This window comes from Sminthopsis crassicaudata, chromosome 1, assembly GCF_048593235.1.
Source record: "Sminthopsis crassicaudata isolate SCR6 chromosome 1, ASM4859323v1, whole genome shotgun sequence".
In the NCBI taxonomy this organism is placed as follows: Eukaryota; Metazoa; Chordata; class Mammalia; order Dasyuromorphia; family Dasyuridae; genus Sminthopsis; species Sminthopsis crassicaudata.
In genome coordinates, this window is record NC_133617.1 from 663,615,643 (window position 1) to 663,630,744 (window position 15,102).

The 15,102-nt window shown below is 37.4% G+C and overlaps 1 protein-coding gene across 1 annotated transcript; it reads right to left on the reverse strand.

The window, feature by feature from the left end:
- Positions 1-3,063: 3,063 nt before the first annotated feature.
- LOC141551202 (cathelicidin-2-like) lies at positions 3,064-8,144 on the reverse strand. Its single transcript, XM_074282582.1, has 4 exons — positions 7,791-8,144; positions 6,910-7,005; positions 4,439-4,522; positions 3,064-3,748 (listed from the first exon to the last, which is right to left on the reverse strand). The coding sequence occupies exons 1-4, from the start codon at positions 8,142-8,144 to the stop codon at positions 3,731-3,733; spliced, it is 552 nt and encodes a 183-aa protein (XP_074138683.1). The 3' UTR covers positions 3,064-3,730.
- Positions 8,145-15,102: the final 6,958 nt, after the last annotated feature.

Below are 15,102 nucleotides of genomic sequence, written 5' to 3' on the forward strand. Positions count from 1 at the left end.
AAATTACTCATGCATGTATACTGTGAAAAAAATTATTTAAAAAAAGTGCTGCCATAAACATTTAGGTGCATATGACACTTTTCTTTTTATCATTCATTTCCTCGAATGTTTATCTAGGACTGGTATCTCTCTGCAAATGATGTAGATATTTTGTGCATTCTTTTTCATATAATTCAATTTAGCTTGATAATATCACTACTGCATTAACTATGCATTAATGTGTTCACCTTCAAATTTGACTATTCTAATCTTTGGCCATCATTGTCGTTTTATTGAATGTAAAATGTAAGGCTCTCTGATCCTCAAGTCTTCCCCCACTCTAATCTGTTTTTCAAACAGCTGCCAGAGTGATTTCCTTAAGCAGAGGTTTGACCAAGTTACTTCCTTAACTTCTCAGTTCTCAGTTCTATTAAATCTGTATTTCCTCTAGGATATAAATTCCTCTTCACAACCTGTTTGCATTCTACCTCTGTGTGTGTGTGTGTGTGTGTGTGTGTGTGTGTGTGTGCGCACCTCATTATATATTCCTCCCTTTCCTTCTTTCTCTTTCATGCTGTTCTTACCCAGAAAACTCAATTTTCTATTTTTGTAAAATTTTCAATACCTTCAAGTCTCACCTCATATACCGCCTTCTACATCAAGCCTTTCTTGATTCTTCCCACTGCAAAGTGTCTTCCCTCTCTAATCTACTTTGTATTTATTTTGTATCGATTCTCAATATGTTTTAAGATACACGTGTTATCTCTTCACATAGAATGAAAACTCCTGGAAGTCAGAAATGGTTTTCATTTAATAACTTGAGCACCTAGCACCATCTCTGACATATTTTTATTGTTCTCTTGTTTCAGTTGGATCTTAAGCTTTATAACCTCATTGGGCATTTTCTTGGCAAAGATATTGGAGTAGTTTGCCATTTCCTTCTCTGAATCATTTCAGATGAGGAAACTGAAGCAAATGGGGTTAAATGATTTGCACTGGGTTACCCAGCTAGTGTCTGAAATTAGGAAACTATGAAGATAACTCTTTCTGACTCCAGGCCCAATTCTCTAGACACTCTGCCATCTAACTGCCTGCCTGACACATATTAGACACTTAATAAAACTTTTTTGATTGGTTGATTGTCCAAGTTCACACAATTAATAGTAACAGACATAGAATTTGAAATCAGGTCTTTTGACTCCAAATGCCATGTGATTACTTAGCTGGTTGCTTGGTAGGTTGCTGATTGATTGTTTGTTGGTTGACCTTTGCTCTAGAAGAGGACCAAAACAACATTACTATTAATTGAGTGTGTCTGACAGTGACTGATCAGACCAGTAAGATCTTAGAATGCTCTGCCACAGATTGGGTACAAATAGTCCATATTTGGGGTGGATTATCTAACTTTGCACATCTTGCATTTCTTCTTGGCCAATTCAATTCTGCTTTGCTAATAGAGCACAGCCCCTTTTCTGATGAGAGCATGCCATGCTGGGTGGTCTGGTGCCAGGATCTCCCATATCATAAATCTTATTCTAGAGTTCTTAAGAGAAATCTTGAGATTGTCTTTGTGTAACTTTTTCTGATCACCTTGGGAAAGCTTGACCTATATGAGTTCTCCACAAAATAGTCTTTTTTGGTAAGCATACATTTGGAATTCAAAAAATGTGGCCATCCCAAAGGAGTTGTGCTCTCTTTACTAAAGTTTTGATGCTTGGCAGTTTAGTTTGGGAAAGGATCTCAGAGTGTGATATCTTATCCTGCCAGGTGATCTTTAGAATCTTCCTAAGACAATCCAGATGGAAGTGATTCATTTTCCTGACGTGGTGCTGGTACACTGTCCAAGTTTCATAGGCAAACAAGAATGAGGTTAACACAATGGCTCTGGGCTGAAAGAAGGACCCATCTTGGGATGAGTAGGGCCTACTTTCACCCCTGCCTGATGCAAGGGGTTCCTCTTCTATGTCACGTCTTTCTCGCCTTCTGCCAGGGTGACCTCTAAGCGGGGCTAGTGATGCATCAGCATCCAACTCTTCCTGGGCTTGACCCTACTGTGGGAGAAAGAAGCACACATACCGTGTTCATGACTTTGGAAGGCAGATGCAAGTTTGTAGGAATATTAGGATGTCATGGACCCGTGGCTGAAATTCTGGAGGAGTGTCAGTGTATGGATGGGGCTGTCTGGGCCTCTCCTTACTCATAAGCACAAAGGGCAAGTTGCCTAGACTTAGGAGGTATAATTTTAGAAAGCTTCTCCCCCCAAAAAATACCCCCTTTTAAAAATTCCTTCTGATGTTAGAGGTCTGTGGATCCTTTCAGGGGGCACATTCTTCCCTCTCCAGCAGGGGCTCAGGTTGGCAGTGCCAATGGCAGGGAAAGGAAGCCAGAAGCCACAAGGAGCAGGTAAAGGACTCTTCTGAGAGCAGAGTCTTGATATGTTTTTTTAGGCTTCTTGAGTGAATGATAAGGTAAATGAAGGGAAGGAGTGAGAATCTGGTGATTGTGTCAAAGGAAGTAGTGAAGATGACCCAGAAAAAATAGATTGGATAAGTACTCCAAGCCTTCAAGCAAAGTCTCAGTACACAGCCCATGGCCAGGATGGACCTTCAAGGCCACCCGAGGCAAAACACCCAACTCTAGGACAGACAGTCAAGAAGGTGAGAGAGGCTCCAATGGTCAGGAAGACGCCCCCTAACCACTTGAGGACAAGTAAAACCTTCATTATCTTCAATTGAACCATGAATTTCAGCAACTATTATATGCCAGGAAGGGTCAAGAAGACTTTTTTTCTCCCCAGAAAAAGACCCAATCAGGACAGATGAGAATTCCCAGAAAAATAGGAGGATGAGCTGAGGCTGGAGGATTTTTTAAAAATCAATTTTATAATTATAACTTTTTTTTTCACAGTACATATGCATGGGTAATTTTTTACAACATTATCCCTTGCACTCACTCCTGTTCCGAATTTTCCCTTCCTTCCTTCCACTCCCTCCCCTAGATGGCAAGCAGTACCATACATGTTTGTTATGTGATTTTAGAGAAAAGTTCAGATTCACTCCTATAAATGACGCTCTCGCACACAACCAATTTTAAAAGTAAGATTTAATTATACATTACATGGAATAGATTGCTTACAATAATAACTAATACAGCAAATAACACATGCAAGACAGAGAATAATGAGAATTATGATTAAAATAGTAGAAAAGGTAATTTGGAGGAGCACCAACACTAGATTGCAGACGACTGGGAAGTCCCGATTCAACAGCCTCTAGGTTCCCAATGGGAAAAGGGGTCCCAGACAGATCGTCATCTTCATGGGTGAGATTTCAAATAGGGAATGCTTTACCTGTCTTTTATAGGGGTCGGGACAAAGAAGGCTTTGAGCCAAAGTGTGCATAAGATGTTATATAAGACAGGGAAGTGCCAGATGTGTTTTGAGGATGAAGCTAAACATCTGTGTGGCATGTTCCCAATCTCATAAGGTTAAAGAACGGTTAAGTTCCCATGAAGAAAGTTATATCTTACATTAATTGGGTTCCCATGGTTCAAATGGAAATCAGGTTATTAGGCTCACATGGTCCAAATGGAGATCAGGTTCACATGGAGAGAGTCATGTTCTTTCAGTGATCTGAAATGAACTTACTAATAAGAGGACTTTTCTTATTCAATGTTAAATGTGTTATAGTATATCCTAGATACAATGTTTGTGTGCAGAACTGAATTTCTTGTTGTACAGGAAGAATTGGATTCAGAAGGTCAAAATAATCTAGGAAGAAAAACAAAAATGCACAGTTTACACTCATTTCCCAGTGTTCCTTCTCTGGGTGTAGCTGATTCTGTCCATCATAGATCAATTGAAACTAAATTAGATCTTCTCTTTGTTGAAGATATGGTGGAAGACTTTTTAGTTCTAGCCTTCACTTGAGTGGAAAGACCTGGCTTTAAGCACAGATAGAACAAACACTAATGGGATGGGATTTCAGCAGGTCTTCTTCCCTTCTGCTCTCCAAGGTCAGATTATTCCCCCTTCCCTCCTTTTTGCTATAATGAAAATTCATTACATAGAAACTCAGTGTTGGAAGGGACCACAGAAGTCCCCTCCAACTCACTGATGGGAAACTCACTGTTTCCTAAAGCACCAATTCTGCTTTTTGGAAATACTTTTCCTGACTCGCCCCCCCCTTCCCTTTTCCTGGTGCTTAAAGCTGATTCTTAGAATCTTCAACCCGTTACTCCTTTTGTTCTGACTCCTGGGGCCAACTAAAAGAAACTTAATCCCTTTTCTACATGATGGGACTTCAGGGAGTCATGGGAACATGTCCTAGGAAGTTAGAACTACATATTCTTCCTGACCTCAGGGGAAGGAAATTCCTTGAGAAAAGAGAAAGGTGGAAAGGTCAAGTTCAGGGACACACTTTTCTGTTTTATTCAAAAGCATCTATTTGTAAAAACTCACCTGTTCATCCACAATGTTACAAGAGAATAGAAACGCCCGATGAAATGGGACAAAGGAAATCTGTCCTAAGCAGTCTTTCACCAGCTATGAGGACAAAGCAAAAAAGGTGATACTTGAGGCATCAGTGACTCTGCTCCCTTAGGAGTCACATGCTCCTGACTTTTCCCATCTAGCCTGTTGGGGCACTTCCTTAGGCTGGAGAGCTACTTGGGTGATAGGATTTTCTCAAATTTCAAACTTAGGAAGACTTATATAAACTGATCCCCAAGGAAGTAAGCAGAGAGAGGGAAAGACTATACCCCATGACTAGAACAATAGCAATGGGAAGTGGATGGCAAGTATTATAGCCAACTTGGCCAGACACTACATGAATGGACTTCCCTCTCTTCTTTGGAGAAGTGGAGGACTAAGGATATTTAATGAAGCTTAGCTCATCATGATCAGTTGAATTGGTTAAGTTTGCTGAACTCTTAAAAACTCCATTGTCTCCTTTTTTTTTTAATCAAGTTTTGTTTCCTAGGTAGAAGATTAGGAAGGGATTTTTTAGGAAACAAAGGGCACATAAGGACAAAAGAGATCAAAATATTTTTCAAAAAACACAACAATCAGAAAATTCCCTCTGATTCACCAAGGGTCTCATGAGGCCATTTTGAGAGACTTTGGACTCTCAGGTATAGAATGGAGACAGGATGTTGAATAGCATCTCATGCTCACCAGAGTGGGTACACTGTCACCTCACCTATTGTCCCAAAATAGCTAACTCATTTAGCCACAGTCACACCAGTAGAAAGTGACAGAGGCAAGACTCAAAGCTAGAGCCTCAAACTCCCAATCCTGTGTTCCTTCCACTGCCTTAGATTGCTTTCTTTAAGAGAAGAACCTTGAAGTCTCCTCAAACAGAATCTGGCCACATAAAGTCAGAAAGTGATAGATGTCATGTGCACCAGGCAGAGCTACCTTAGAGCAGAAAATGAAAAGTAAAAACAAAAACAAAACGAAACAAAATAAAAAACCTTCTTACTGTAACTTTGAGGCTTTGATTGCCCTCTAATAGCCAGAAAGGATATAGCTGTTTAATGCAAGATTTAGAGACCAGAGTGGTCCAGAGAAGAAGCCATTGAAGCCAGGAAGCCATAAGCTTCCTTCCTTAAAGGATCTTTAAGTACTCACCTCTACAGGAAGCTTTCCCAATTCTTGAATCCATTGCTGTTCTTCCTTATATATATTTGCTTGCATATTGCTTCAATCCCATATTAGATAATAAGCAAGGAAGGAACTGGGTTTTTATCAAAAACAGGTAGTATAGTACCTTGTATATTGTAGGCACTAAATATCTGCCAATTGATTGGTTGAAGGAGAGTACTCCCCTATAATTGTTTTAGCTATTATATTCTGAGTTCTATTTATTATATATATTCATCATGTTTTTATTATATATTATTATATTGAGTTATTCTATTTAACTATCCTATTCTGAGTTACTATATAATTATCATATTATTTCATTATATTATATATTATTATATTTTTAGTTAGTCTATTTAGCTATTATATTCTGAGTTATTAGGTATAGTTATCATGTTATATTTATGTATATGGTATATATGGTATTATATTCTCAGATATTCAAATTCCTCTTTACTCGATTTTAATTCATGTGACTCCTCTCTCCCTGTACTATGAACTAAGCAAAACAAATATCATTTGAAATTATTTCAGGGTACAGCACTCCAGAAAAAGGAGTCAGACTTTTAGTCTGAAGACCCTGCAGGGTTCAAATCCTATCCATAGTATTTATTAGTTTATGACTTTGAGCAAGTTATTTCTCTTATGTGACCCTCAGATTCCTCATCTATAATGTGGAAAGAATTTTTTAATGGTGAGAATCATATTTGTACTACCTCCTTCATAGATCTTTTTTGTAAAGAAACTCCAAAATGTCTGTGAATTATTGCTACAATTGCTGGATTCCACCATGCTGGATTTTTAAAAACCACATAATGTATGAAGACCTGGGTCTTGACCCTAGACTGGCCTCTGGCTCTGGGTCCTGATATTCTTATTGGCCAGATAACATCTTCATAAGTTATTTTGAGACTTTTGCAGTTCTAGGAGCTAGAACTTGGAGATAGAAGGCTAGGTAGAATTTTCCTTTGCTATGTCCTTTGAAAATCAACCCATTTTGGAAAAGAGGATGTGAAAAGGCAGTGTGCATCAGATCCTGTCTTTGGTCAACACAATTGTTAACAACCTGTCTGCCTGAAACTATTTCCTTCCCTTCCCAAGCAGAAGGATTAGGAAACTATCTTGATATCTGTTCAAGCCTATTGGGATGATTGGGCTTGAGGTTAGCAGCCTGTTTGCAAGGCTGGCTTAAAATTTGCTCCTGAATCATTCAGTATTGGCATTATTTTTATTTGGGGATCAGGGATAATATTTGGGGAATCTAAGGCTCAATAAAGAGTACTTACCCCATCATCTTTGAATTCACACTGGTCAGGATACCGATTCTCTAACTTAAGGCACCTGGTTTCCTGAATGGTGAAACGCACGATCTGTCTTTCAGTCTAGGAGGGAGAGATTTGAAGAAGCATCAAGGGTAAGAGGAGTGAGGATGATCCTGGCAATGTGACACTGACAAAGCCTGTCTGGGAAGGCTTCCCTAGGATGCAGATCTTTGTCTTCTTTTTGCCCTCTCCCAGCTTCCCGGCCCCAATATTCTCCTCTTGAAAGGTAGTAAGGTGCAAAAGATTTTAAAATAAGAAGACCTAGGTTTGAAGTCCAACTTTTCCACTTAAATCTTATATGATCTTGCACTCCTGGTTCAGGCTACTCCCCTTCATCCTCTAATATTTGTCTGCTAGAAATTCCTCCTCTTTGAATCAGGCAATAGTAACATCTGACATGAGTGCCTTTTAGCAGAAGCCCTCTAGAGACGCTACCTCCACTACGAAGTGATTCAAATGAAATTAGCACATTTCACAGGAAGAGGGATGAGGGGAACATTTTTTGAAAATTACCCTAATGTAAAAATAAAGATATCAATAAAACTTAAAAAATATATACCACAGCTTAAGATTCTCTTTTCTGAAAGGCTTTTCTAGGGGAGTCCAGACCCACTTGAATCTGCCCAAAGTACTAAGTTTGCAGCTGTCCTAACAACCAGAATTAGTCTGAAATTAACCTCCCTAAGTGACACCCAGAGGATGTTCTGTCATAGATTGGGAATGACCCTCGGGATGGACTTAAAACCTGCCTTCAGGTCTGCATTGAAGCATCCACTTCTCTCTTGGAGTTTATCATCCAAAGTTCTGTGCTTGGAGAGATGGAAACAAGTGGAGAAGGGACTCACCTGATTAGAGACATGCTTGATTTCAAGGATCTTGTAGATGAAATTATCATGGGACTCTTTGTTGTAGGTAGCCTGTAATAGGGATCTAGCTTCTTGGTCACTCAGTTTCTTCTTTTGCTGAACAGAAAGTGTTGAAGTGATTGTAATAGTCACTGCCACACATAGCACCAGAAGGCTTCTCCTCAAGGACTCCATCCTTATTCTCCTTGGCTGGGGATCCAAGTGTGTTCCTGCCTCCAAGATGGTCTTTTTAAGGCCACTGGAAGGCAGGGAGTGGGGCAGGTATCGCTTTCTTTCACCTTGCCTAATTCCTGTCCAAATAGGAAGAGGTGCCTTTTGAAAAATCTCAAGCATCTTGATGGAGTCCAAGACACTGCTGAGAGATTGAGAAATAGGTAGAAAAGCTTATCTATTATCTCTCTTTTGTATTTGAGCAAAGACTTGAAATAGATAATTCTATGCTTCAGAGTCCCCAAACAAATAACTGCAGTAGCTTTAGGATCCACAGAGTATCCTAGAACCAGCAGTAGCAGCTGATCTCTGGAGAGCCACCATGTCAGTATGAATCCAAGTTGGAGAAATGTCACCTCAAAAGGGCTGAATTACTTTAATGGTTATTTTTATGATTCTTACTTCTCTTTGATGAAATGCAGCTTCCAGGGAAGATGTAACAATAATCCTAAGGTCACTTTGCCTTGGGAGTGAAGTAGTTAAAAATTATATATTTCTTCTCTCAGCTTCCAGGGAAGATGTAGCAATAACCCTAAGATTCCCTGGCCTTGAGAATGCTGTAGATACATAGACATTGTTGGCTGTCAAATCACAATCTGTTGATCAGTGATATCAAAGTTTCTGAGACAATAATCAAGTGCATCCCAGACTACTCCTCGACTCTGGTAAGCCTATAAAAGTATAAGCTATAAAATTAGTATATCAGTGACATGAAGTCTTTCTTTTTCCCATAAATTTATCTCCTTGCCCCTGGTTCCTTGCCAAATTCTTTTGGAACTTTAATTGGAGTTACAATTATAATAAACTATGTCTCTTGACTTGGAAATGGATTCTGGTCTGCAAATTCTTTTGGGATATCTCGTGACACTGACTTTTTGGGTTCTCCTTTGAACCTCAACATCTTCTTACAAAGATGTTCAACACACTGACTTTTCTTTTTCATAATTGGGGGCAGGGACAAGTGTCATATCATATGGTGAAAAAGCCTTGATCTTGAAGTCAGGAAATCTCTGTGGGTTCTTTCCCTAGTTCTGCCATTGACCTTAGATACTCTCTCTCTTAACTCTGAGCACTCTTCCTGCTCAAATGGAGAAAATTGTCTACAGGATGGTATCCAATGTTCTTTCAACTCCTTTTAAAAATGTGTTTTAAACCTCCATGGTAATTTAGCATACTCATAATATTCTTTTAGATTTGTTTATTAAATAATTAAAATAATTGCAATGTTACCTTTTGCCCCTTGAACTTCTCAAGTAAAATTAATATTATAAAATCATAATTATAAAAGTTTTAATTCTGTTATTTCATCTTTATGAAATTTTTATAAAGTTATGAAACTAATTTTAAAATAGTAATGAATATCTTTTAAAAATAACAACTTTTTGTTTTCAAAATATATGCAAAGAGAGTTTTCAAATTCACCCTTGCAAAACCTTATGTTCCAAATTTTCTCCCTCCCTTTCTTCTCCTCCTTCCCCTAAATTGCAAAAATCCAATATATATTAAGCATTTGCAATTCTTCTATACATATTTCCATATTTTATCAATCATGAATATCTTATGGGAGATATTTTATAAAGTTTCTTTTTAAAAAATAGTCTACAAGATCTCAAATGCTTACTGTTTCACAGATTTCACATTGATTTTCTTGATTGTTCAAGACTTCTCAAATATAAGTTATACTTTAGTAAAATATATTACAACTTGGAGGGCATTTAACATAAAGTAGCAATGACATATACACTTATCTTTGATGTTGGACTTTTTTTTATTTAAACAAAGGAGGTTTGCAATATTTGAGTGAACACCAAACACAATTTTGAATCTGTTTCCACATAGATTTTATTTCTATATTTTGATTTAAAATAAGAATAAAGTGAAAGTGCATTCTCATATAAGTTCTTCACTCTTCTTAACTGAAGAGGACCAATGAAATCCACAGGGTGATGTCTTTACTTGCACATGAATTGGATTTAAATGAGGCAGCACAAAGTCATGAACCTAACAACTTGGTCCAATTCTTAAATTCAGTTCACTCACAAGTCAGGACATCAAAATGTATGGTGGAAATTGGTACGAGAATTTTTATAGAATTTCTTAAAGGTCATTCATTTTTTATTTTTAAGAAAGTGTATTTAAGCTTGTCATTTATGGGTCTAAAACCCATTGATAGATCAATTAAGTTTTCTTTTTTCATCCTTGGTCAATTCATCAAGCAGAAATAAAAAAGGCATGCCAAAACAGTTTATGAATCCAATTTAATTTATTGGAAATTTCATGAAAATATTCATTGGAAATCAGTTTTAAATTTTTCAGATGATCGTCTGTCTTTCTTTAAAGCCCAAGCCAAAGGTAATTCATTGTCTAATACAAAATTAGGTAATGTCACCAAGAAATTATATAATGTTACAGAACTTTTCTCAGTTTTGCAGTTCCAAATTTTAGTTTCTTAATGAAACTTTTTACTTTGTCTTGACCAATCAAGATGTTTTTATTTGCATCCCCTGGTTAAGATATGGTGAATTTGTTAATTCTGAAGAGATATCTACTAAGCATATTAATCTTACTAACCACCTTACATCACTTGTACATTCACTCAGGTGAGAAGATCTGTGAAGACAAAGAACTCTTCTCTTCAAATGGAAAGCCACTAAATGAAAGTTGCTTGTTGGAGCAGCTAGGTGGCCCAGTGGATAGAGCACCAGACTTGAATTCAGAAGGACCCGAGTTCAAATGTGATCTCAGACACTTAATACTTGGTAGCTGTGTGACCCTAGGCAACTCACTTAACCCTAGCCTCAGGGAATAAAAATAAATAAATAAAAGAAAGTTACTTGTTGCCTGTCTTTCTGCATAAAATAGTAAGTAATCAAGAGTTAGGGGACCTCTATTTTGAAAAAAAAAAAAAAAACAGCTATTTTGACATTATCATTTATTGTGCCTTTAGATTGTTGTGGCATATTCTTGGTGCCTAAACTTGTTTGTTTAGCAATAGTGTGTCCATGGTGTACTTACATTTATTTTTTAAATTGATGAAACAGAGCCCCAGTATTTCTTAGTCATCCATTGTGTTCACCTGTGCAAATTCTATGATAAGAGAACTAAATGATTTTTTTTCCTACAAAAGATGAATTATTTAGATTAAAAGTGTATTTTTCAGTGGTAGTAACTGATAACAAAATAGTATATTCTCTTCCTCTTTACCTTTGTGTAGATTTCTTATAAAAATAGCTAAAATGGCTATGTTGAAAATATAATTATCTCATCAATGGCAAAACATAAAAGTCACTTTAAAAAAAATCTCTTTTTTTACAATGACTGATTCAACATTAGTGGATATATATCTCTGGTAAGACTTGCTGTTATTCCATCTGATTCTGTTAGACTTATTGTCTGCCAATTTCTTTACGGAATCATCTTCAAACATACACTTAACCATTACTTTGGCACATATCAAAATTAATTTTTCTGCAATAATATGAACTTAAAGGTAGTCAAGTGGCAAAGGAGAATTCTAGCTTTGGAATCAGAAGGATCTGAGTTCATATCTGGCCTCAGACATATTTAGCTAAGTGACCTTGGGCAAGTCACTTAACCATCTGTAAAATGTCATTCATATTTTCATAGTAATTCAATTTCAATTTTCAAGTTTCTTAGGCAATTTAAATTTCAAGTTTCATAGGCAAACAACAATGAGGTCAACACAATGGCTCTGTGGTTTGGTAGTTGTTCTACTACCTCTTATCTTCCACACTTTCCTCTGGAGCCTTACAAATCCTGAGCTAGCTGTACAATGCATGTGTCAACCTCATTATCAATGTGGACCCAACTCTGGTTTGAATTACTTACCTAGTTAAGTGTCAGAAGCTTGTAATTGTTAGTTATTGTAAATTGTTGTTATTGTTGTTCTTCCTCTTCCTCCTTCTCTTCCTCCTCCTCCTCCTCCTCCTCTTCTTCTTCTTCTTCTTCTACAAAGGGAGAAACTAAGACTCATGGAAATAACATAACTTCTTCATGAATTCATAGCTAAGGAGTATCACAGATTGGGCTTAAAGCCATTTCTATACTATCATACCAGTCCTGCTTTCTGCCATTCACACTCCAGTTCCATTTCTGAGACAGTGTTGACCAGTGAGAACTCATTGCCTCTAGTTGGCCTCAGCCATGTCAGCCACCATGACATTTCCCCTCCACTGTTTTTCCTCTTCTCTCCATTCCTCACATGTCTTCCTCTGGGAATGTTATCAAATCCATACTACCATTACTTTTGGAAAGGTTCCATTTATCTTTCCTGAGCCTTCACCATTACCTGGCTACTGTTCCCTGGGTTTGTCATCTCCTTGATGAGAACATAAATTTCTTGAGGGTAGGGACTGTCTCTCCCAGTGCTGAGCCCAATTTCTGGCATATAGTTAGTGCTTAATAAATGCTTTTGCATTAATTTATTCTGATTCTAAGACTTTAAAAAATCACCTCACAGTTACAGATCAATTATTTGGGAATGTTTTGGTTACAGAGAGATTTCATACTGACTTAATTCCAAAGGATGGGTGGAGTATGAGGAAGCTAAGATTTGGACATGTTCTTGAAACCCTGTAGACTTCATTAAACCCAGGGAAGTTGGTCACAGATGATTGAACTATTAACTCCACTTTGATTACTTTGTTGGGCTTGTATCCTACAGAGCTCACTATATTCAGAAAGCCACTTCAAGTTTTGTCCAGTTTCAAAGCATACCTTTGCTATAGATTTATAGTCACTACGGATTAAGACTTCATAAGCCAAATTCTGTAATAACCTCTTAGCATAAGCTGATGTAGCCCCATAAAGAGTGCAAGTCTTTTTCAGGTCTTTGAGGACGTCTATATCAAAAGGAGTGTATCTTCTACTTTCTTGACCTGAAGAGTTAAACTGTTGAATCACAGGATATATTTGTAGCTTCAACTCAGCTATCTTCTTCCCTTCCTCTGTGGTTTTAAGTACAGTCTTTTGCAATCTAGTCATGGGAGGGGGTGATTGCTGAGGGGGAGGTGCTGGTAGTGTCACTGCCCCTCCTACTATTCCTCCTCTCTCCATCCTGGAAGGTGAAGTTGATAGGGGCATGTCAATAATCTGCTCCCTAGGTGGGGTTGAAGCTGCTTCATGAGGGTTCCATAATTAGTAAGTATCTATTTTGAACTCAAAAAAGTGAGCCTTTCTGACTTCAGTTTTGGCCTTTGGTCTACTGTGCCATCAAACTCCCTAAATTTTTTTTTTTTTTTTTACCATTCCTCAATGGTACTTAATTTTCAGTTCTTTGATACCACTAAAAGACCTGCTATGAATATTTAGTATATATGGAGCTTTCCTTTCTAACTTTGACATCCTTAATGAATATGCCTAAGCAGTGGGATCACTGGGTCAAAGCTGATGGAATTCTCAGTCACTTCTTTAGCAAAATTATAATTTTTTTTTCCAGAATTGTTAACCAATTCATAATTTCACCAATAGCATATTAGTACAGTGACTTTCCACAGCCCCTCTGATATTGATTATTTCTTTTCCCAATTTTCTTGGAATGAGGAAGAACATCAGAGTTGTTTTGATTATATTAATGATATCAATCTTTTGTAGGACCATTAATAGTTGTATTTCTTTTGAGAACTGTTTCTTTATATATTTACATTAGTTATGCACTGGGAAATGACTCTTAGTCTTATATATTTCTGTCAGTTCCCTATATATCTGATGACCAATTTCCATAGGAGCATAGATTTAGGGCTAGAATGGACTTCAGAGGCCATTTAGTCCAATTTCCTCATTTAACATAAGGGAAAACTAAGACTTTGAGTAGTTAAATGACTTCTTTAGGCTTACAAGAGTGAGGATCCAGCTTTGAGAAGCTGGATATAAGCAAAGTCTCTTGAATCCAGAGTCATTGTTTTTTCTATTGCACCATACTGCTTCCCTAGTGACCTTTTCTCAATTCCTTATTTGTTTTCAAAATTTGACATTGTGACAACTCTCCTCTTTAGTACTCTTTCCACTCTTTATTTTCATGACATGTCTCTTTCTGTGTTCTTCTCCTCCCTGCCTACCTGCTCCTTCTTAGGCTTCTTAGCTGCATCATCACATATCCTCCCCCCTAACTATGGATGTCCCCCAAGGCAATGTCCTGGGCTCTCTTCTCTTTTCTCTCACTCAGTGATCTTATCAGATCCTTTGGGTTTAATTATTATCTCTATGCAGTTACCTCCTAGTTCTCTCTAACTAACTTTAGTCCTTCTTCTGACAGCCAGTTGTGCATCCCCAACTACTTAGTGGAGATTTTGAATTGTAAGCATCTCAAACTCCATGTGTCCAAAATACCAATGCTCTTCTAAATTTCCCTGTTTCTGTTGAGTATCACCTTTCTTCTAGTCATCCAGGAGTTATCCTCTACTTCTTCCTTTCCTATGTATCCAGCTGTTGCCAAGTCTTGTTGATTGCATCTCTCATATCTATTTCTTTGTCTAAAGTCATGTATTCTAGCCTGGAATATTGGAATAACCTCCAAATTGGTCTTTTGGACTTTCCAATCCATCTTCTATCCTCCTTTTAAGTATCTCTCTACTCTGTGCAAGGCATTGTGCTAGGCATTAGGGACAGCAAGAGAAAACCTTAACTAGTAGTCCTTGCCCTCAAGAAGCTTACTTTCCATTCAGAGGGATAATGCATATATAAATATGAAAAAGTATAATGAATGATAAAGTGAGGAGGATCTTTAATTCAGAAAAAAAGGTTTTGGATTTTACATAGCCTAGTTAATAGAAGTATTTTAGGAGGGGAGGGGAAGATCAGGTTTCTGTGTTTAGAGAGAAAATTTAGAGATAAACTTTCTGCTTTTTATAAGAAAACTTAGTTGTAAGAAAACGAAAACTCCCCAAAATTAATTGACTGGCCTAAAGTTTCACAGAGGCAGAGCTAAAATTAGAATCCAGCTCTTTTGATTTCAAGTCCAATCCCATTTTTTTGATAATGCAAGCAGTGGATAGAACACAGGGTTGGCGGTCAGGAAGGCATGAATCTGAATCCATCTTCAGACTCTTAACTAGACAAGTCA

Excerpts from the sequence above, each read along its gene's own strand:
- LOC141551202 (XM_074282582.1), bottom strand. The coding sequence starts at position 8,144 with ATGCTTGAGATTTTTCAAAAGGCACCTCTTCCTATTTGGACAGGAATT. Across the intron at positions 7,006-7,790 it reads TCAAGCATGTCTCTAATCAG|ACTGAAAGACAGATCGTGCG; the intron begins GTGAGTCCCTTC and ends TCTCCCTCCTAG. Across the intron at positions 4,523-6,909 it reads GTGAATTCAAAGATGATGGG|CTGGTGAAAGACTGCTTAGG; the intron begins GTAAGTACTCTT and ends TTGTCCTCATAG.